Raw genomic sequence first — 23856 nt, 5'->3', positions numbered from 1 at the left:
GGGTTACATTTCTGTACGCTAAGGGCAAAACACTACAGTAGATGCACGTTATTTTATACGATTGTTTTTTAAATGAGTTGTGAGAAGAAAAGAAAACATGCAATTACATTGGCTTGTAAAATCGTGTGATTGCCTCCTGGACTTTGTAGCGCAGGTTACTGTCCAGACATTCCTGCTTTTGCCTTGTATTTCTTGCAAGGAGGTTCTTTCTGCTTGCATCACTTTCTTGGTTTTTGTTTCTCCAGGAAAAGTATTTAATTCTTCTTAGAGTTGGAAGGAAGGAGCACGAGGGCCTGTGATGGGTCTTTCTTAGTGTCCTTTGGACATGCTGGCCATTGTGTTCTACCGTCAGTTGTGTCCTCTCAGGGTCAGATGTTAACCTGACTGGGGATCCTTTGCAAGAGACAATACTCCTCATTTCTGCTTTTGATATTTCTTCTCATGGGGTCAGTTCGTAGGTCTCTTGAAGTTTACCTTCCTTGTAAACTTCAAGGAAGTTTCTTGGGATTTTCTGGCGGTGTTGGTTGGTTTACACAATTGTGTCATTTTCAAACTCTCTGTGTTTCTTGCAGTCTCTCTCCTTCCTCTCTCTCTCTCCTCTCTTTCTGTGTTTGTGTACACATACACACACAGAGAGAGAGAGAAAGAGAGAGAGAGAGAGAGAGAGAGAGAAAGAGAGATGCTCCCTCACTTTTCCTCTCTCCTCATGCTTTCTCAGTTCATGGCCTGCCTAATCTCAGTTGGAATAGCACCACACTTGTTCTCTCTTCATGCCAGCTCAGCTTGGTGAGTTAGTCCCCGCTGGGTTCCTTTGCGGAAGTTACTGTGCCACTGTGCCTTTCAGCTCTGGTTCTTCTTAGTGTTTTCTTCTCTCTGTTCAGACTCCATTTAGAATCCACCTCCACTGGAGTTTGCTGGGATCCTTTTCCTGTCAGCTCTTCACTCACTAAGTCTTCAGACTTGTGAGCGCATTTACAGAGGCGAGTTTAAAGTCTTGGTATTACTGTAGTGGTTAGATCTAACACCTGTTAATAGTATAGACAATTTCTGTGTTTTGTCTGTGTTTTGATATGTATGGTTTGTGTTTCCTTGCACATCTCAGGAGTTTGCATTGGAAATGAGCCAGTTTAGATGATACACTGAATCCAGTTCTGGTCTCCACACACGCCTACAACTCCATGCACAGCTTGTTCTTGTTATCAGCTTATTGTCAGTGGCTTTGAAACCACCATAGTGAGGTTTGTGCCCTCTCCCAGCAGCATTGGCTTATGCTCTTGCTCCTTGGGAGGCATGGCCAGGTGACTCCCAGTCACCTGCCTAACAGGCCTGAGTAGAGGCCTGTCCTCCCAGACTGTATTCCCCTGTTACAGACTTTTGACTGGCATTGGATTGGGTGTCATTTTCAGCAATGCTCTGGGGTCGAAAGTTGCTCCACGAATGAACTATCACACAGTGCCTTCTTCTTTGGGGTCATCCTTACTGTGGCTCTGATGTCAGGGAGGCACCTCAGCTGGGGTTCTCTCTTGACAACTAGGCATTCTGCACTCCAGGCTGCATATTTCTACTCCACGGTGCCCTGGCCCTCTCCTGAGCACCCTTAGGTGTTCTGCTGCCTGTGAGGCCAGACCCTCTGGGAGAAGATGACAGCTGTCTTCTCCAAAGCATAGGTGAGCCAGGGGACTAGAGCCAGGCATGGGAGTGATGGCAAACGTCCATCTAGATCACATCCTGTCTCTGAGCTGAGCACTTGGTGTGCCGTGATCTTACTTTAATCCTCTCACCTTGCTGTCCCTCTCCTGGGTCCACTGCATCAAGGGCTGAAGTGACCCAGCCATCTTCCCAGCATTCCACACTGTAGCACAGCCTACCATTGTGTCCCCCCCACCCCGCCCCATCTTGGCAGAGCAGAGCAGGCATTCAAACACAATGCTCAGGCTTTTCCAAATGGAAGCTAAGAAAACAGGGGAGTCTTTGGCAGTTGCTGATGAAGTGAGTGGGGGAGGGGCTGTCGAGGTGCCACAGATGCCCACTCTCTCATTAAATCCCCAAAGGGATTTCTCCACAGATGCTTCTTCATTTGCTGTTTGCCCCTGGGCCCATTTTAGAGACTTTGGGGTGTCAGTTCCTTTCCAGAGACTTTAAATGGGGGTTTAAAAGTAATTTCACCAGTTCCCTGGGGGGATGGGTTAGCACAGCTCACCAGCCCTCCTGCTGGGAGCTCGGCTCTCACAGACTGTGTTTGAAGTTCAGTTCCCCATCTACCTGTACTGCCAGGCTAACAGGCTCCTTCTCACAGGGAATCTGGGGGATGGGTATGGGCAAGACACTCTTGAGGGCGCCCTACATCTTAGCTGTGGGTTGAACTTCATCCTCTGAACATACCTTGAAGGGCTGACCCATGCCACCTATGGTGAATGTGAGCTGGCTTGGATGTGGGGTCACACAGAGGTGGCTAAGATGAAATCACTGGAGCTCTTAACCCAGCAGAACTTCTCACAGAGGAGAGCAAGGTGAACACCAAGGGAAGATAGAAGCAGAGCTGGCAGGATGTTTTGCCAGCCAAGGGGTACAGAGGATCCTGGCAGCCCACCCAGGTCTGGAGGAGGCAGGAACCCTTATCCTCACCAGGGAGGGGCTAGGCCTTGCTGACACATTGATTTTTGAACTTCCAGCTTTTGCAAATAACTTTTATCCATTTAAGCTTAGCTTGTGGTCCCTGATATTGTCCCTCCAGAATATCAGGTACTGTGGCTTGGCACTCCTGAGTGTTCCCCACGGGCTCCGTGTTGAGGCTTCATCCCATTGTATGGCATTAAAAGCATGGAGAAAGTGGATTTGGCCACTGTGAACTGACACATTTTAAAAAGAAGAAGAAGAGAAAAGAAGAAGAAGAAGAACAAGAAGGAGGAGGAGGAGGAGAAGAAGAAGAAGAAGAAGAAGAAGAAGAAGAAGAAGAAGAAGAAGAAGAAGAAGAAGAAGAGGAAGAGACAGCCACAGCATCATGGACTTTCAGAACTGTGAACAGAAATGATCTTCCTTTCTGAAGTGGCCTGCCTCAGTGTGATGGCTATTCTTGGTTGCCAACAGGACTACATCTGGAATGAACTAAAATTCAAGCAGATGGGCACACCTGTCAGGGATTTTTATTTTAAATTAAATTATTATTGAAGTGGGAAGATGGATGTGTGTGTGTGTGTGTGTGTGTGTGTATGTGCGCGCGCACGCGTGCATTTCAGAAAGGATCTCACTAAGTCACTCTGGCTGTCCTAGGACTCACCATGTAGATCACCCTGGCCTTGAACTCACAGAGATCCTCTTGCATCCTGAGTGCTGGGATTAAAGGAATGAAGGAGTGGGCCACCGTGCCTGGCCGAGAAGACCCACTTTTAATTTAGATCGTTTGAGGTGGGAAGACCCACCTTGGAACGGAGCCACACCTCTGCCGGCTGCCTGCATGCAGGACATGGCAGAAGGAAGCTCGCTCTCTCTGCCTGCTTCCTCTCACTGGCGGGTCCATTCCTTCACTGGCATTAGAACCTACTTCTTCAGGATTCTGTCATATACCAAAAACCAGCTGAGACATCCCGCCTGGTGGATTGAACAACTATTGGATTCTTGAACCTCCAATTAGTCCAAGCCATGTTGTTGGACTAGCTGGACCACAGCCTGTAAACCATTCTAATAAATCCCTTTTACACACACACACACACACACACACACACGCAGAGAGAGAGAGAGAGAGAGAGAGAGAGAGTTCTGTTCTAGAGAACCCTACCAAAATTTATATAGTAAAATTTCCCACTTTAAGTGATTTAATTAAAAAAAAAAAATCCCTCACAGGTGTACCCACTTGGGTTTTAGTTAATTCCAGATGTAGTCACGTTGACAACCAAGAACAGCCATCACACTCAGGTATTTGAACACAGTGTCATATAGCACACCACACTATCATATCCTTGAATGCTAGTTTCCTTCTCCTCGGGCCTAAGGGACTATCCCCTTCAGCTCTTTTCCAAAGAACCCGCTGTGGAGAGGACAGGGTGACATTCCCTCTGGGCCAGCACCTCTAACAGGTAAAGCACCCAGGCCATTCCTGCCGGGTGTAGCTTGTTCCGTCCTATGATGTTTGCTGGAAGAAGGTCTCTATTCTCTGTGGGTGAGGCTTCCCCTTGCTCACCACCTGCCTGGCCCACGGTGGGCACCCGACTGAAGCTAGCCACTCGAGTTCTTTCCTTAGAGGCTACAGAGACCAAAGCTCCTGGCTGTCTACCCACCCTGAGGAAGTTAGTCAGAATAGGACCCAGTCCAGGGTCAGAGTCTGAGACTAGTCTGAGGCCTGGCTCCAGTATTCATGGAAACCTGACCCAGAATTTCTCAGCTGTGTGGCAGAATCACTTCCCTATGGGTTGAGCCCAGTGTGATTTGGGATCCTCCTTTTTGTATCTGATCGGAGCCTACAGGACCCCAGAGTCAAGGCTTGGGTGACAGTGGCCACTGGATGCGGCTGGTCACTATCTTGTCTTCCTTTCCCTGGATGAAAAGAGTGGCTTTGGAAGGTGGTAGAAAGTAAACACTCCTCCGAACAGGAAGAAGATGGTGACAGAGTGAGACACCATCAGAGCCTGCTGTGTCCTCTGGGCCTCGCTGATACGCCACGCCATACAGGAGAAGGCCGGCCTCCAGAGGTCGGTTAAGTTCCTGTGAGCTGCCTGCAGAGAGACCCGTGTCTGCCCTGGGTCCTGCTGGCCAGGTCAGCAAGGTCAGATGAAGGTTGGAGATGGCCTCACCTGCTCAGGTGTTTGCAAGCAGCTCGGCCCGTCTTTGTCACCACAGACTTCTTTGTTCCACTCTGTAGGACAAGAAATCCCCACAAAAAAGTGACCACCGTGAGATGGCCTGTTTCTCCCCCTAGGCAGCTGGGGGTTTCTGACGCTGCTTCCTAGCCCACAGGGTTGCTCTCTGTTTTAGGTCTGTCCGTTTTCAAACCTACAGATTTGCTTTTTAATGATTGCAAAATGTTTGTAATGAGAAACAACAGTTTTCTGATGGCAACGTTGTAACCTTCTTCAAACATTCACTTTCCTGGAATATTTTAATTAAGCTGTAACCCTCAGTGAGCTGCTTTGCCCCCGGCCCTGGGTAATGAGGCCGCACTTTTCCTTTTCCTTCTCTGATATCAAATGACCGCCTTCATTCCTCATGGGTGGCAGTCTTCTCCACTGCAGAGCGTGAGGCTCTGGCTGCCCCAGGAGCCCCTCGGCCTGGCGAGACATAGCTCCATCCACCCAGTGCAGGCCCAGCTTCCCAAACTATTTTTAAACTGTTTTGGTTCAATAAAGCTCTAAACAAGTTTTGCCAGGCACTTTTTCCATTAATTTTTAAACTGGAGTAAATTGCAAGGGGAATTTAATCCATGTGTCTCCGCTTCATTTACACTCAACCCATCAAGAGGTTGTGTGGGGCCGTTTGATGTCCAAGAAGATGTGGAGCTTTTTATAAGTCTGCTCAGCCCTTTATTTCTTCTTAGAAACAGGAAGTGGCATCTTGCCAAAGTGTAAATGAACATGAGCCTCTCCACAGCAAGGCTTCAAGTTACCAACAGAGCATGCCCAGGCGGTCCCCACGAGCCTGGGGGCTTTCCCCAGGCTCACGCTCTCTCCTGACAGTCTGTTTTAAAGGACTTTTACTTTTCCAGAACTGGTAAGACAAACATAACATGGAGTTGACTATTTTGCCCTGTTTAAAAGCTGTTTCGTGTATGACTGCGTGCGGGCACCCCGTGCCATGTGTGTGCGTGTGCAGGTCACCACACCACAACCGCAGGAGTTAGTTCTTTCCTTCCACCTGTCTCTCGATCATGGCCGCAACTCCTCTCGGCCCCCCAAGCTTCCGGGGATTCTCCTCTGCACCACTCGTCCTGCTGCAGTTACACCAGTACCACTGTGCCCCGCTCTGGCTGCCGGGATCCCGCGATAGCTTCCCCCACGGAGCCGTCTCCCCAGCCCCAAGGAGCCCATTTTAAGAGTGTGCATATTCCACGATGTGTGATGGTTCCATGTTTATCTTTTGGACTTTCTGTCTTCCCAAACGGAGCCTGTCTTCACTAGGTCCATGTTGGACTTTAGTGCTCTCCTGCCTGTCTCAAAGATTTGGCGTTCTAGGGCTCCACAGAAATGGAACCCTGGGTGCTGGCGAGGTGGCTCCATGCCGGGTGTGGGGACTCAGTTTGTCCAGTTTCCAAGTGGGGGCTAACAAACACCCTAACTTCAGTTCTAGGGGATCTAGGATCCTCTTCTGACCTCTGCAGACACCAAGCGCCCACATAACACATATGTAAGTGCAGGCAAGACATTCATACATGTAGCAGTAAAATATTCTTTGTAAATAAACGAAACCCTCTGGCAACTGTCTTTCCTGTTAAGCTTGCTTCACTTAGCAAATGCCCTTGAGTTCTACCATATTGAAGCATACACTAGGGCAGCTCCTTCTTTCCAAAGACTAACTAGAATGTCTGATTGCTTGTTTTCATTTTCTCCTTCCCTCTCCTCTTCTTGCTTCTTTTCCCTCCCTCCCCTTTCTGTCCCCTTTTCTTTTCTCTCTTCCTCCCTCCCTTCCATGACTTCATTTCCTCCTCCACCCTTCTCTTTCCCGATGTTTCCTCCTCCTTTTTTTTTTTTTTTCATTTCCTTTCTGAGACTATATTTAGTTGCATTGCCCAGGCTGCCTCTGAACTCTTGGGGTCAAATGATCCTCCTGCCTCAGACCTGTGAGCATCAGTAGCCGTAGATACATGCCACAGTGACAGCTAACCTTCTAGTTCCTGTGTGTCTCCCCTTCCCTCTCCTATGTAGACTGTCAGTGCCCTGTACCCCTTCACTGCTGCCTGGTCATTTCTTAAACACCGGCTGAGGGCTGCAGTCCTCATGCCATTGTGTTCTCACATTTGGCCTCCACAGGAGGCCTGGGACAGGCAGTGCGTTACTCAAAGTTTCAGAACTAATGCCCAGCATAAAGAAGGACATGGGTATGGGGCTAGGGCAGGTCTCTCTCTGAGGTTTTGAGATGTGAAGCCAGGTGTAAAGACATGGCCAGTGATAGCAGCAGGCCACACAGAGGGGTCTGATTTTGCCTGCTAACTAGTAGGGAGGAGCCTTTTAGAGACTGTTCTATTGTGCCTGGGTGTTTTACAGCTTTATAAGTTTGCCTGTGGCATAGCCACCCAATTCCTAGTCCATTGGCCATTGGGTGGGTGGGCAAGCTGCCCAGGAGGGCACACTGCCTCTCCTTCATGACTTTGATGCCCGTTGTTCTCTGAAGGACTTGTGTGGGCATCTGAGCTGCGGGCTTTGGAAATGGCATTTATAGGAGTCTCCTTTCCCAGAGCTGATGGCATTCAGGCTGGTGCATCTCAAGGGTGGGTGGTCTGTGAAGGGGGTGGGGAGCAGGGAGAACCCAAAGCAGTGGACAGCCTATCCTTAAGAGAGGGTTAGTTGGCCCTGGGAGTACAACAGTAGCTATGTATTAAGTGTTGAAGTAGCTCAAGGAACAGGATGCCAGCAGGTAGTCCTGGGAAGGGGTTTTCAATGTGCCATTCCTCCATTTCAGTATGCTGGGTCAGAAGACCCGTCATCCCTCCAGGTCTCAGGTTATGTCTCTCCCCATTGCTGGATCCTGGGCTCCTTGGCAGCCCCTGGTAGCCTGTTCTATTGTGCCTAGGTATTTCACAGCTTTGTAAGTTAGCCTGTGGCATAGCTGCCCAAATCCTAGCCTATGATCCATCTCTGGAGCACCAGCACCACCCCCTCTGGCCTTGTTTCTAACATACCGTATATCTCCATGCTGATATTTTGGCTCCCTTGGCTCTAAAGCCCCTGAGAACTGAGGGTCTGATAGGAGACATCCAGGCCTCTCCTCCAGTCTGGCCTGGTGTCTTACTCTTGCCACTTTGTTCCCTTTTTGTTTGTCACAATTTGAGGATGGGGCCCACCCAGGCTGTCCCAGGAGAGATCCTCACCTCGGAAGGGGGTGCTGTTAGTGGATGCATGAACTAATCAGAAAACGGCGGCAACTAGGGGGTCCTCAGAGCAGGCAGAGCCCACTCCAGGCACCTCTAGGCCTCCCGCTCCTCTCCTTGGGCTTTTGGTTTCCCATCCCTCCCTCCTGGAAGTCCCCAGCTGGCTTGAGGCAGGGAGATGGGGTCCACATCCAGTCACATCCTTTGAGGACCATCTGTAGTCTGCTGAACCTTGGAGTCAAGGTCATTCATGGCAGAATGGCCACAGGGTCAAAGCCCAGGCGCTCCCTACCCATCCCCAGGAGACATCCCATGTCCCCAGAAATGCTACGTGGAGTGAGAATGGCACTGAGTTCCCCATTCCCCCCTCTGCTTTGTCATGGAGGATGCCCTGGAAACCGCTGCATGTGGATGTCCTGAAGTTGTTGCACATTCAACAGGGAAGGGCCCCTCTGAGCTGCTCTACATGATATGATGGGGTTCATCTGGGGACTCCTGTATATATGTCATGAACATGAATGGGCTCTGCATGTATGATGTGAACACTTCATTAGTCATTGAAATTAGGATAGCTGACAGTGGTTTCTCCCACAGACCCCAACAAGTAATCTAGCTTCACAACCTTGGGGAGCTACAAAGTACTATTTACAGAGAGAGAGAGAGAAAGAGAGAGAGAGAGAGAGAGAGAGAGAGAGAGAGAGAGAGAGAGAGCAACAATTAACAGCACCCCCAGGATGAGGGAGTCAGATGCATAATTGAAAGGAAATGGCCCACATCCTTCTCATGACCCAGGTTAATCTCCTGTGCAGAACTTGACCTATATGTGAGGCGCCTGAGCTGCTGGAGGGTGGAGGGGTCAGGCCAGTAGGCCAGGACCAACCGTTTCTGTGTTCTTTGCACTTTCCCTCTCCCCTCCAGGCTTGGGGCCTATTGGGAGAAGTGGAGAGTGTCTACTATTGTGAGCACCTTACCCAAGAGAGAACCTAAAACAAACAAATGAATGTTGGGGACAGTAGGTCCTGGCAGGTTAACTGAGTGCAGATCAGTAACATCGGGTCCTGGCAGGGTAGCATAGTACCTGCAGTTTAAGGGCATAGAATTACAGCCACTTTTCCCAAAGAGCCCAAGGTTGCTCTGGTGCTCAGACTTCACTTGTTCAGAGAGCCCTGTTCATAACCCTTGTCTTCAAACACAGGCTGTTCTCCTCAGGGGGAAACTGAGTCAAGCACTTAGGTCAAGAAGACGGATGCTGGTTGGGAGCAGCTGGATGGCCCTATAGATATGGGTGACATCCTGGCTGGGATGCCAGCAATCTTCAGATTCTCAAACCGTGGACACATCAAGAGGCAATGTTTCAACTCCACTTTCACATGAAACCCCTGCTTTCTGGCTTACACTAATGTTCAACTTTTAAGGTCCCACCCTTCCTCCTCCAGAGCGAAGGACTATCCCAGCACATTTCCCCTTGAGGGTGGGCTCTCAAAGACACCAGAATACTTGCTGCTGAACCCCACGCTTGCAAAGCTGCCCACATCTGTATGTGCACCTATGGCAAAGCAGCATTCAGGATGAGGTCATAGTGCACCCTGGCGTGGTAGTTCAGGGCCTGTATGAAGCAGACCAGCTGCCGTGAGCCAGGCACAGCACTGTCCGGGTTGCGGTAGTAGGAAGCAGCCTGCAGCACACTCACTCTGGAATACTCCACGTCTATCTGGAGGATGCCTACTTCTTCTCTAGGTCAAAGTTACTGTGGCGGGCTCTGAGAGATTCTGTCACCAATGCTGTGTCAGGATCAGCATAATGCATGGGGAGATCTTAGCTGTCCAGAGACCCCTGGCTCCACAGGTACACAGGCCATTCCAGATGCGTGGCAGCTTGTGAAAGCCCCAGGCCCTGGGTTATTGCTCTAGAACTTTTCCCACAAGAGAAAGCCAGGACCAGATACTTGGCACTTGGACATTGGGGCTCTGCTGCAGAGGAAAATTGGCTTCCCACTCAGGCAAAACCAGATACGAACTGCACACAAGTGACTGTGAGCAGCAGCACGTTCCTCTGTCAGAATAAAGCCAGGATTCCTCTTTGGATCCCATGAAGACGTGGCATCCAGGGAGTGCTCATTCTGTCCAATAGCTGACTAACCCTTCCAGAGCCTGGGCATCCAGAGTAACTTGGAAGCACCGTTTCTTGGTTTCTATTGCCCCCTCCTGGGAAGATCTGGAATTACACCCATATTCAGAAGTCCCCAGCTGACTGAAGGAGGAGACAGCACTGGAGGACTTTTCCTTTTTTTTTTTTTTTTTTTTTTTGATTCTTTGTAAAGTTCACATTATGCACCCCAAACGCCACTCATCTCCCAATCCTTTGTATTCACCTTGCATCCTTGCAACTCCCCACAAAGAATGTAAGATAGAGTTTAAAATGTCGGGCAAGCTGTGTCACAGAGTGTCACAGTTTACCCTTTTGTCCATACTTCTTTACTTGCAAATGTTCACTGCAACACGCCAACGGTCTGTTTCAATGCCTCTGACTTCTGTTCAACTATATAGTCTGGATCCTCATGGGCCTCCTCTCAGACATCCTGTTGATACGCTGGGTCATGGAGAACCTGTAGCTTTGTATCTGTAGGACCAGCCCTTCCATGTGCTCCAGCAGTTCATAGATTGGGTAGATACTGAGGTGGCCAACTCAAAGTCCTGGATGTGGGGCCTGGGTGATATCTGAGTTGGTCAGCTCGCTAGCTCTCCTGTGCCTACACCACCCAGGTAAGCTCTCTGCTGCTGCCCCAGCTAGGTCATTAAATACTGCAGCCATCAAGGGGCAGGGCCAGCTCACCCGGGCCTTTGCCACCAAGGCCAGTTTTACTGTGCTGCCTGGGCAAGGTGAAGGGCCCGCTCTTCTGAGTGCTGCAGTTGGTGAAGGATGGGGTCAGTTCTCCTGCTCTCATGACCTTGGGACCAGCTTACTTGTCTGCCACAGGTGGTGAGGGGACATCTCTCCCAGTGGAGAGCATTTTTATAATTTGACACAGGTTGGTGTCATGTGCCTGTTCGATGCCAGAGCTGGACACTTTAGGGCTCTTCCCAGACTGAGATCCTGCTCTGTCAAGTCATGAGCCAATGCCCAAAGACAGGAAAGAGGGGAGTGGATAGAGCTGAACAGATCATGTCTCATTGTGGCTCCGGCCAAATCCTGTGGTCACTTGCAAGGAGCTGAAGGGAAAATGTGGCCTTGGCATGGTTGTGCAATTACAGTACTGGGCAGCTTTTATAATAGCTTTTGCAATTCTGTGATGGTCAGCCAGTCTTGGACGAGAAGACTGGACAGGCTAGGCTTGAGAATGGTACCCTGTGGAGTCCCTGGGTGGGCTTCCCGGGAGCTGGGGCTGCAAGTCCAGATGGAAGGACAAAGGTGCTTGTCAGTGTCCAGCACTACGACCTTAGCCCTTCCCACTCCCTTCGGGTCTTCTCTAGTGGCCTGGATGTACTAGCAGGGATAAGTAAGGGATCGGTGGCACAGTCAGGTCCACACATGTGCCCCCCCTGCGTGCACGGCCAGCTCAGCTCCCTGCACTGAGAAGCCTGTCAAGGTTCTGTGCCTCAGTTTCTCCAGCTCTTGTTGATACTGCACTCGCTAAGCACATCTGTGGTATCATTCTGTTCTTAGAAGGTATGAAGGCTTGCAAGGCCAGGCCTACCCTCAAAGATGCCAGTGGTAGGAGATGCCAGATTTCAAATGTGGTGGGGCAAGAGGATGAGACAGGACAATGTTCTCATGGGGTCCAAGAACCCCGTGCTAGAGAGGTGTGGGACTGACCCCGGGAAAAGTGACCACAGAGCAGCGAGGACAGGTTGGCAGCCTTGTCTCCCAGCGCCTACTGCAGCCTTTGCAACCCTGGGGAGTCCTGTTCCTCGGCAACAGCACAGGGCCTGAAGCTTTGGCAGATATTACTTAGGACACAGATCTGTGGCCTCACCCGCAGGCCATGCACTGCTGCCAATCAGAAACTTCTGCTTGTAGTTGACTAGCTTTGCCAACTAGCTCTCCTTCCAGAAAAATCAGAGCAATCTGAAGAGTTGCTGCCCAGGCCTGGGCCTGCTTCCCACACTTAGTTTAGGGGTCTGACATGTCTGACCTGACCACTCAGCAGAAAGTGTTCACATGTCTGAGCTCTCAGTCCTCAGCAGATCTTCGTCATCTTTACAACTTTTATTTTGAACACAGGTTAAACATGTGAGTTATGTGGAAGATCCCAGCCCATCTGCCATGTACAGTATGGGCCAGGAATGGACTACAGTGCTGCTGTTGCCTGTCTCTCACAGAATGTTCCGCCCCGCCCTGCCCCATCCTGCAGGCCCCAAGAATGTTACCACAGTGGTCTTAGATGTCCCTCCAAGGCTCGGGTCTTGAAGGTCTGATTCCCAGGAGATGGTGCTGTGGGGAGTATGGGGCCTAGTCAGAGATGGGGCCTAGTGAGAGGAGCTTAGGTCACTGCAGTGTGCACTGAAGGGATATGGAACCTGGTCCCTTCCTTCCTCTGCCTCCCTGCTTCCTGCTCCCTCCACAGTGCAGCTGTGATCCAGCACACACTCCCTGATATGATTCTCTGCTTCACTAAAGACCATGGGCTGACTCCTCAGGAACTATGAACCACACAGACCTTCTCGCTTTTCTGATCTTCCCAGGTGTGCTTTTCCGCTAACCCTGGTGATCACCTGCTGCTGTGTCCACTAACAAATGGAACCACAGGGTGGACATTAAGTCTTTTTTCTTCTCCTCAGCAGTCTAGCAGGGAGGTCAGCTGATCTTGTAGCTTCTGGGATTATTGGCTCCAGTGTGAACCTTTCTGTGATGTATTATTATTATTATTATTACTATTACTATTGCTTCCTGTTTAGGCCTGCTTTGCTATTTCCTCCTAGCTCCCCCAAAGTGAAGTCTATTGATTTTATACCCCCATATAAGCATTTAAGCCTATAAATCCCTCAACCATGGCTTTGATTGTGTCTCTCAAACTTTGACATGTTCATTAAGTTGAAAATAGTTTAGAATTCCTCTAATCATTTCCCTCTTCCACTTTCATACGATTCTTGTCTTCTGATCCAGTGTCTTGTGTTGTAGAGCTCATTGTCCTCAAACGCACAATCCCCTGCCTCAGCCTCTTAAGTGCTGGCATTACAGATGTGTGCCAACATCTCCTTGGTTCTGGACTTTTCTAGGAACTATTACTGACCCAGTATATGGTCTACCTTGGTCTGTTTTCTGCAGTGACTGGGTGCATAGCCTGAAAATGCCAACTAGGGTAGTGGGCTGATAGCATCACCTTAGTTTCTCCTGTTTCAGGTTTGCTGCTACTGACAGTGGTAAAGATGTCAATCACAGAGGTGGGGAGAGAGCCTCAGTGGGTAACAACACGTGCTATGCAAGCATGAACTTAGCTTAAGTCCACAACACCTACAGAAAAATCTAGGTGTGGCTGTTTGCCACACCCATAACCCCGGTGCCAGGTGAGGCAGATGGCAGATGTGAGTATCACTACGAGATGTTGGTTATCAGCCTAGCTCCAGATTGAGGGAGCTGGTCTTGAAGGAGAAAGGCAGGAAGTGATAGAGCAGGTCACCCGATAACCCCCTTTGGTCTCTACGTGTGCATGGGTGCACATACCTGCGTTCACATGTGAGTGCACCGCATACACCATATGAACACAAAGAAAAACTCTCAAAACATGAAACTAAAATGAATAAGCTACCTATGCTTAGGAAGGCAACTGGTCTACTAAGACTGGAGTGTTCTGTCGTGAATCTGCTTTACCTTAACAGAATTTCCATCAAGTGTTCTCTTTGTCAGAAGTTAAACTTTTTATTACGCAGTCTACTGTGAACGCTGCTGCGTGGTCACCTGGCTTCAGGATACCTCCTGTTGGCTTCTTGTAGTTGCTCCATCAGTTTGCTTTTAGTCCTCTGTCTCTGTCTAGTGTGTAGTTGGTTTTGCCTTTTGCCCAGCTGGGTCACCTGGCTTTTTACTAAGGCCTCTAGTGCACTTAAGGAAGTCATCTTTACACACAGCACCCATGGCCTCCTTTGCAAGGGTGGCAATATAGGAATGCTTGGATGCTACACAGGAGAGGTCCCCAGGCCTCCCCCAGAGGTGGAGCAGCACTTGGTCTTTCTATTATAGCCTCTTAGCAGGGCCCTGAGCACCACAGAAAAAAAAAAAAAAAAAAAAAAAAAAAAAAAAAAAAAACAATGGCCATTGTAACAAACTGTTATGGTTTTGTGGGTTTCACAGGCTTTGAGAACACAATGAAGCCCTCTCTGATTTCACAATAGTTAAAAGAAAAAGCATGGTGGTTCCTAGGTGGACCTGTTATGAGGTCTTGGAAGTTCATCTACTCTCCTGACTACCTATCCACCCAGCACCCACCCTATAGCCACCTGTTTACCCATATATCTATCTGCCTATCTGCTTACTGATTTATTCACCTACTGGCCCATCCATCCATCCATCCAACCACTGATCTACTCACCCACTCATCTAGCCACTCCTATCTATCTATCTGCCCACCCACCCATGCATCTGACCACCTGTCCACAGCGTACTCATTCTTCCCTCTGTTCAGCCGTATCTGCCTCACTGGCCTTTCCTGTGCCACCCTCTTAGAGCTCTGTTCCCCTACTCTGCACTCCGCTTCCACTCCATCTGTTCCTCTGCCCTAGTGTTGTTTCCTTCTTGGCATGAATGGATCTTTTCTGGTCCTGGCTCAACTCCACCTCTTCAGGGAGTCTTTCCACTTGTTCTCTGTTCTGCCAGCTTCCTTACACACGCATTTTTACGCATAATGAGCAAGACCATATCTGTCACATCCCTATGTGTACTGGAGGAACTTGTGGAAATTTCCTGCCTTAGGGAAGGAAACTCCTCCCAATGGGGAGGAAGTTCAAGACCAGGAACCTTGGATAGACTGAAGGCCATTCTTTTGCACAGGCAGAGGAGGAGGACTGTGGAAGCCCTGTAAAGTGAGGGCTGGGCAGTGCTCACCAGCAGGCAAGCCTGTCCACGAGAATTTCTGGAAGCAAGCCAGCTCCGGACTTTAAAATGACACCCAGCGTGGTTGTCTCAGAAGTCAGCAGGAGCACAACGCTGCTCTTCACGGTGGCTCTTTCCCCCTGACACTTGAAGAGCTACTTCGCAGGCCTGAGTTACATCAGGTCTAATGATCCTTTATTAAGCAGCACTTTTCTTCAATCCAGACAAGGACCAATGCTCCCCAGATGTTCTGAGTCACAGTGCCAGGCATCTGGTCAGAGCTTCCTCCCATCGTTGCCTCCTGTGACCCGAACAGTGGCATCCTGAGGGGGAGATTATGTTCACTTTGTGGATGAGCAAGCACATTGGCTTCCCATAGCCTCTAAGCAGGACTTTGTGCATTTCAGCTTCCGAAGACTGAGAGCCTGACTACTGCTCTATTCTTCCACTGTGGGAAAGCCTGGGCAGCAAAGCTGCTGAACCCCAGAGGTTTGTAGTATTGTTTTCTGAGGCGGTCTGTAACTCTTTACAGCCATGTTGGTTGGCTTCCTGTGTATGCTCTAGGTCTAAACAGCACACAGGTGAGCCTGTGATCTGCACTTAGTCTACACCCTAACCCAAGCAATGTGCCCTTCTCTCATGGCCTGTTGGCATTTCTGTGACTCTGATACCCGTAATTCACACTGCATCAATGAAGGGATGGGGACATCATGAAGTCCAGCCAGATGAGCTGGTCAGTGACCTCTGGGCTCCCTCTTTCAGCGGAGGAAAACCTGCCTGTGAACTGACAACAAACAGTGACACCTTGTGGGGAATACAAGACACAGCTTTTCCTGATTGCCATTGGGTCTGGAAAGGACCAGGCAACCCAGGTTCCTTACCAAAATAAAGGTGGTCAAGTCAAAAGGCACTGTAGGGATGAATGAAGCTTTATTTGTGGCCAAAGAGTCTCTCCTCTGAAAAGCAGTGCTCACAGGAGCCTGGGTAGAGGGTACTGTACAGTCCCATGGCCTGTTAGGTATCTCCTCAGTGTTCCACTCACACAGCTTGTCCTTCCCCAAGGATTTTGAGGTCCTAGGGATCCACATTTGAGGGGGAAGTCAAGCTGAAGAGTATAGGCAAATACAAAAAAGTAGTGCAAAGGAGATTCCTCTAGCCTGCTTTAGCGTGTGAAGCACTGAGGCTAAGAGGCCTGCTGTGTGACAGGCACACACTGTGCAGTGCAGAGCTGCACACACAATGTGTGGGCCCAACTCTACGCCCAGCATCCCTCCAAGGAGGTCCCGTCAGCCCTCAGTGTAGCCTTCGACAGAAGATCTGCCATCACAAGCTCAGACGAGTGCTGAGAGTATAACCGCATGGACCAGAACACCTACTCAGGAAGCAAAGCATCATGGTTGGTGCTGTGAGTTGCACAGGACAGCTGAGCTCTACGTAAACAGTTCCGAGCATGATTTTACAGATATAAAATGTATCAGCTAACAGCAGTGCCTTGAAAAATGGTTTACATTCATAGCTGCAACGGAATTAGAATATCAGAAGTGTCACCGCTTGGCCACTTGAATGTGTGTGGTGTCCACTGAAAAGCGAAACTGCATCTGAAGAGGAGTGTGCCAGTGGCAGAGCGTGGATGAGCAGGCCCACTGTCTGCTGAGGTGCAGTGGCGGGCGCAGGCATGGCATCTCCAGTCTGAGCAGGAATGGCTTTCTACAGCACACCATCAAAGAAAGTCGGCGAATGCTGGAACACTGCAGAAGCTCTGCTTTCGATGCCCCGGAACTGAGCCCAGCCCAGCTGTGCTGAGGCAATCCCTTCCTTCCAGTGGCCGTTCACGCTGCTTTAGTACAGACACTGGTGAGCAAGGCCAGGTGAGCTCAGCCCTTGGCCCACCAGCAGTGCCAGTCCCTCATGCTGCCAGCACAGGAGGGTCTCTACCTGGCCTTATGTCATACTCAGGAGGACAGCTTGGAGTAGCTGGGAGGGGACAGCTTTCGCTTCAAGTACTTGATCACGTAGAGTGGAAGGCAGCTGACCACAGTGATGGCTGACACTTTCCACAAGAAGGTCACGGTTGTGATGAAGGCAACATCTGTCAGGAGGAGGTATTGAAGAATGAGAGCCAACTACGGGAGCTCCCAGCCCCTAAGATCATAGCCACAGCCCAAACTGAGCCCTCAGGACCCCCAGAGCCACTGGCTCCATCATGGTTGTGCACACAGGTCTGTCCTGCCCAGCTGTTTAATCTGTATACCTGTCTAATTTATGCTCTCTCAACACAGTGAGCACAGCCTAGCACTGGGAAGGGCTTGCAGATAGATGGCTAACAGGTAGACAGTACTTTCACATGACTGACAGGACCTGCACCTTGCTGCTCAGAGGATACAGGCTCACTCTGATGTTAACTAGGCCATCAAAGTCCTCATGTGAAAAGCCTAACGTGCTTAAGAGCCTACAAACTGCAGAAATCCCCAGATTGTTGTGAGCAGCTGGGCTGACAGCATTTGCTTCCCAGTCACAGACTCTCACATCCAGGACCGGAGCCCAGGCCATGCTCACACACAGCTGGGAAGAGCCCCCAGCTGCAACTTATAAGCAAGTCTGTTTTAGGGAAAGAAAGCAGGCTAGACCCGAGACCTCCCTCACCTAGCCAGATAGCTCCTAGAAGCACGCTGTGTAGCTAGTTAGCTCAGGGAGGCTTCATGAGGTTTCGGTGAGGTGAGAAGTGCCGAGTTAGAAGACTGGTTTTTATTTGAATTTTTAAAGAATTAGTTAAGCATGCTTAACATTGCTATTTTGCTAAGTTTCTATACTCTGGAAGGGAATAATAACTTTACCTACCTAAGAAAGCGCCAAAAGATACTCTGCCTATACCTGTGCCAAGAGAAAACATGAACAAAGCAGATGAAGGATAGATTAAAAGAGGTCCAGACATTTTAAGTGGTTAGTTAGCTACTGATTAGAGAAATGCATTAAAAAGCAGTAGAATGTTAGCGTGAAATGCACTTGTGGTTGGGGTTTTACCCTTCATCCCATGGCCTGCTGCCACATAATCTCAATGAATGGCAATGTATCAGTTGCGTCGCTGTAACTTTGAAGCAAGCACCGAGACACGCTCCCTGAATCTGCACTAGTGTCTAAGCATGTCCACTATTAAGCTCTGCTGCACCTGAGTGACTTCAGGGCTTCTCATGCCTGCTCATGTGCATGACATGTGTTCTGTGCAGCCTGGCTGGACAGGGCAGGCACCATCAGCTACAATTGGCAGAGGAGAGCATGGGGCACAGAGGCAACAGTCCTGTGACAGGCTTTCTTGTGTCACTTGTGTAACTCCTATTTATAGAATCCACGAACCTTTGCTTATTTCAGCAATGAGCTAGATAATGGTCACTTGTTTTCCAGCCCTAGTGTTTTGACTTATTGTCTATAGACACATTCTGAAATGCCAAAAACCCAAAACCTTTCTCCATAGGAGAATGTGGCTCATACTATTCTCCAAAGAAAAATAATTGTGTCATTCTCATTTGAAAGTCTTTTCTTACATGCCACAGGCATTTGTGTGTGTGTGTGTGTGTGTGTGTGTGTGTGTGTGTGTGTGTGTATTTCATGTTTCTTTTAATGTACAGCTAACTCTTTCCATTCCAAACTATATCATCCTCTGCTTGGTCTAAACAGTGATGGCCTGTGAACTGAACTTGCTCACCATGGCTTTGATCCAGAACCTGCAATAGCTTTGTATTCATCAGTGTGCAAACTTTACACTCATCACCCACAGTCACAGTGTCTCTGTGTGAAGTGCAGGGACTGCAGGTAAGTGACCAACCTGTATGGACAAATGCTCAGGATGGAACCTGTTGCTGCTGTCATGGGTGTGAAGAACCCAAGAGGGACATGTAAAGGCTTCTCCTTTCTGAAACCTGGAGCCTTTCTTTTTGGGCCAGGAAGTACACTGCTTGGCTTTCAGGAAGCTGAAAGAATGTATACCATGTGTGCACTGACCATGCCCACACTTTCTGCTTTGAACCCAGGAAACTGGGACTGTCCTTCCTCTAAGGGCCCAGTAAGGCAGCACACTCATCAATACTCAAATGAGCACATCATCCTCTTCCCTTTCTGCCTTGGTTTTACAGATCTTAAGAAGAGTCAAACTTGGGATTGTATTATCAACCACAATGACACAGTTGAGATGCTTGGCTTCAGCCATTCTTAGCCTCTGGCTGAGGAAGAAGAATGACAAAACCTAGCAGTGTATAACAGAGTGGGCCAGGTGAGGGTGGACCAGCCAAGGGGCATGGGAGGTAGTGGGACTGTTGAGGACTGAACAGTGTAGGTTCACAGATGGGGAACTCCTGAAGAAACCCAGTACATTTCACTTAGGACCTTTTTTCTTAGGGAATTCGGCTCAGAGAGACCCCATAGTCCCAAAGCTGCCTGGCACGTCACTGTGAGCTGGGCTGGGGCCAACGTAAGGAATGCACTGGAAGCAACAGGCACTGGACTCCATTTCAGGGAAGTGCTGGTAAAGATACCATCTCCACATGGTGAGGAGCCTAAGGCTACCACCCGAGCCTGGCTCGGCTGCTGTAACTTCTGCAGATAGCAGAAGGAAGCAGTACACATGTGCCTCACGGCCACCCAGACTCCCTCTCCAAAGGCGTCTTCAAACAGTCACTGGCTTGCACCAGAAAAACATAAATAGCACAGCTCTTGTAGAGAAAATGAGTGGAAACAAGCATAAGCAAGACGGTAAAGGTCTTAATTTTATAAATCACTACCAGATTTTTATCTTTCCACAAAACAAACTTCTGTGTTGTAAAGCTTTCTGCTATGGGATTTGTCTATAACATAAGGTGTTGAAGAGATGACCACAAAGGGTTAAGGACCACTTGCAGACAATGAATCAAAGCTACAAGTACTTACCAAAATACTCATTGAGAAATGCAAGTGAGGCAACATAGCAGCCCAGACTGAGGAACTCCGCCACAACCATCAGCCAGTGCCATGTCCTGATGGTCAGGGCCACCATGAGCAGCTCCGTCAGGATCAGCGCTGTGAAGGAGATGGCCACCACATGGACAAACTCTGCCTCGAAGAGCAGCAGTGCTCCATACATGAGGATGCCACCTGTAAGAAGGGCGCAGCGGACACTCTCAGGTCAGCTGCTTTGCTGGCCTGGGAACTGCATTACCATGGAAACTAGCTAGAAAAGGGCACACGTGAATGGCTGGTTCACACACACTTATCCGGGACCACGAACACAGACCGTTCATAGGGGGATGAGCAGTTCAGCCCAACACTGAATTGTGGCAGCTGCAGAGACTCACAAGCTTTAAAGATCTATAGGAAGCCAACTTCCCCTTCAATTGACTTCATAGTATGTCTCACATGAGCTCTCTGATCTGCCACCCAGTTATGCAAGGAAAATCCACCCCTCCCTGGAACTCCAGCAGAGGGCCAGAGCTTCCGGTTACATAACAGATATTTCAGAGCCTTACTATCTTCACTCTACGAAAACCACTGTGCAGCACAAACGTGAGAGCTGCTTATTAATGTGTTCTGATTAGCTGACACACAGCAGTTAAACAGTACCAGTCTGGGATGGAGAATGCAGCTAAGTAGGTACAACACAAACTGGGCATGGGGACACACTCCTGTAATCCTAGCACTTAGACTGTGGAAATAGAAGGATCAGGAGCTGAAGACCAGCCTCAGTTACACAAGTTTGACTGAACCCATAAGAGACCCTAACCTCTAAATTTCAAAACCTCAACGTCAAAACAAAAAGCTCTTCTCAGAATGTCAATCCACCCATCCACATGCTGGAATACCAATCTCCAAGGTAAACAGGCCAATAAATAACTGTTAAAGAAATTTTAGGCTGTTGAAATTCGATTTGCGGGCTGTGTGCCAACAGAAAACAGTATTGCCAACACATTCCATGCGCACGCATACACACATACACATGCTTTGGTATTGTAGAATCACAGTCCGTCTTACCTTGGTAAATACTGATCAACACCCAGATGAGGAAGGTCTTGAAGGAAAGGGATCTCCCCTAAGGTGAACAGTGGAACAGTGCATTAGGAGAGCAGAACATCCTGCTGGACTACATTCCCCAAGAGCAGGGGACGGGGAGCTCCTCAAGGGTCCCCAACTCGCCGTTATCCTGACCTGACAAAAGGATCCCTCAGGTGTTGCTGTAATACCTTCAGAGGCTGCCTGGGTGGGCAACATGGCTATGTTCTGAATGCCTGTGGTTGGCTGGGGGTCTCATATGCCTTCTCATCTCATCTGAGGAATTCTTAAGCCACAGCCATGCCCTTGGATTCCTAGTAACCCAAACATTAGTATCTACAGACAAGAATTTAATTGAAATAGGAGATAAAGACTGATAAAAATGTTGTCCCTCTACTTTGTTACTTTTTGGAAATAAATATTTACTTCTCAGTTTCCAAATAAAAATGGTGACGGCACTTCAATTATATCTTGTCCCAGCTAGAGTGAAATTTTCTGACTGTTAACCCTTTCAGGAAAATCTGCCACATAAGTAAATCCAGCACAGATAGATGGAATGGTTTCCCATGTACTCCTGAGCACAGGCTCGCAGGGTGGGCCAGAGACAAGACATGCTGCCCACACTCATCTCCACTCAATCTCACAGCTTAAGATACTGCAATTAAAAACAAAACAAAACAAAACAAAACAAAACAAAACAAAAAAAACCAAAACACAGTCATGGGCTCAATTCTTTTAACTCTCAGTGCTAGAGATCTGTCAGGCGATAGAGGCCAGAGTAGATGGGTGTGAGCCTCTCACTACGGAGGCACTTGCACGCATAGGTCAAGAACGGGGAGCCTGGGCTTCTCCTTCAGCTCCTACTTGCGTGCCTCCCTGCATCCTGTGGTGTCAGTGAACCAGAATCCAAAGTTCTACACTTAATGTATGCCTTTCCCCCAGCTTCACTCCCATGGGAGCAAGTTTCTTGTAGCAAATGTGGGTGTATGTGCCCATGAGGAAAGGTGGACTGTTATGGGACCCAGGAGCAAACATCAGGGATGCATGACAGCTGTAACACACAAAAGCCTAGACCCACAGTGAACTGGAAGATGCTGGGGACGTTTGGTGATGAAAGTGCACGAACAGGAAGAGTGTGCTACAGGGCTGAGGAGACAGCGCAGTGGCGCCCTTCCAAGCTAAGGTAGTGCATAGCCGCCTAGAGCTCCAGCTCCAGGCTGTGCGCATCTGTGGCCTCTGTGAGAGCCTGCCCACATGCAAAAATTTATACGTATGCAGGTACATGTGCAAACTATCGTATCCCATGTACTAGTCTCACTGTATACGTGGTGCTGTAAACAATAGTTACATTTTTATGTAAGTATTTTCCTTGGTTCTAAGTGTTCATCCATGAAGATGCTGACTGAGCCCAAATCCTTCCTATATATGGGCACAAGAAGACTTTAACTATACTGTAATTTGTTAAAGTTAATACAGGTTTTAAAAAGCAGAGAACTTTAGCAGGTTTAGCACCTATTTTCAACAGCATGTCTCTTGTCAGACAGTAGTGTGTTTGGTCTTTGGTCATAAAATCCATTTGTAGTTAAGCATGTGACTGATTTTACTTTAGGAAACCCAATTTTAATGTCTTATGTAAGTAAAGAGATTTACTTGATAGCCATATTTTCTGAAACACACTGAGACTGAGAAAGAATGATCAGTTTAGATATTAGAAGTTAATAGGGGCATTTGTGCCACTTGTCTTGTTAAGGCTGCAAACATATCAGGGCATTTAAGGCAGTACATCTAATCTGCATGTATGACAACTTCTGACTTTATACAGGCTGCAGATTAATAAGCCCTCACATAATCGACTGGTATAAAAACCATCAGTAAGTAACTGGGAGAAATGTGCATAGTCTGTCTTTCTTGATGTAGATACTTATAAATGGATCTGTTGAGAGAATCTTACTCTGTGGAATAGAATTAGGCACAGAAGCAATTGATCTACTGTGGATTTCAAGCTGATTATAAAACTGTGTTTCCTAATGCAGAATGTCTGCTCCTTTGAATGAAAGGCTCGATCACTCACTCAAGTATCAAAGACCAGCCCACCCACAGGGGCTCTGTCCACGTGGTGAACATGTGAAAGTACACAGAGCTCAGGACAGACATCAAGCCAGCCTAGCACACACATCCTGCTTTATCTCTGCACATCCACATTTCCTCTTCTGTGAAGTATGGACAATGGTATGTCAAATAAGCCATAGAATGCAACAGACAGAAACTCAGAATGACAGCACATTCAACAAGTGTCACTACTGATGCATTTCCAATTAAACATTACACACTTTGATGGCACACGAACCAGAAACATCACAAACTTTGCAAAAGGGTTTACCAACCTCCAGATGAGTAAATCATTAATATGAACGTACAAAGCCTTACTGGGTGTGGAAATATGTGTGTAGCTCACAGTCCATGTGTTCATGACACACGCATGGACTGGAACCATGCTGCAGCTACGTGCAGGTCATAGGTGTGCACGCTCATGCGGACATGTGGCCACCCACAAGCAGACCTGCCCTCTGGGCACCAGCAGGGGGCGGTCTTGGCTTCTCAGATGGCCCAGGGCGCCTTTCGTCACAGTATTCTCCAAGCCCATCTCAACTTACTTTGTTTCTTATCAGAGCCACAACAAAAACATTGCTTCTCTCCTAGTCCCAAGGTTGAAATGGAGAGTGTGTGTGTGTGTGTGTGTGTGTGTGAGTGTGTGTGTGTGTGTGTGTAAGTGTTGTAGTACAAATATAAAAGTCAACTAAAAAAAA

The 23856-nt window shown here is 48.6% G+C and overlaps 1 protein-coding gene across 2 annotated transcripts in view; it reads right to left on the bottom strand.

The window, feature by feature from the left end:
* Nucleotides 1-15948: 15948 nt before the first annotated feature.
* Nucleotides 15949-23856, bottom strand: part of Atp9b (ATPase phospholipid transporting 9B (putative)) — a 220528-nt gene continuing 212620 nt past the window's right edge. Inside the window, exons 27-30 of one of the 2 annotated variants that reach the window (XM_060376990.1) lie at nucleotides 21032-21089; nucleotides 19955-20158; nucleotides 17876-17908; nucleotides 15949-17126 (exon numbers count right to left, since the gene is read on the bottom strand). In XM_060376990.1, the coding sequence (XP_060232973.1) occupies nucleotides 16990-17126; nucleotides 17876-17908; nucleotides 19955-20158; nucleotides 21032-21089 (432 nt within the window). In that variant the 3' untranslated portion in view covers nucleotides 15949-16989. The remainder of the gene's footprint in view (nucleotides 17127-17875; nucleotides 17909-19954; nucleotides 20159-21031; nucleotides 21090-23856) is intronic. The other variant, XM_060376991.1, reaches the window with a different exon arrangement.

Source organism: Meriones unguiculatus, chromosome 2, assembly GCF_030254825.1.
Source record: "Meriones unguiculatus strain TT.TT164.6M chromosome 2, Bangor_MerUng_6.1, whole genome shotgun sequence".
Classification (NCBI taxonomy): domain Eukaryota; kingdom Metazoa; phylum Chordata; class Mammalia; order Rodentia; family Muridae; genus Meriones; species Meriones unguiculatus.
Note: the sequence above shows the minus strand (reverse complement) of the source record. Positions and strands in the feature narration are given on the sequence as shown.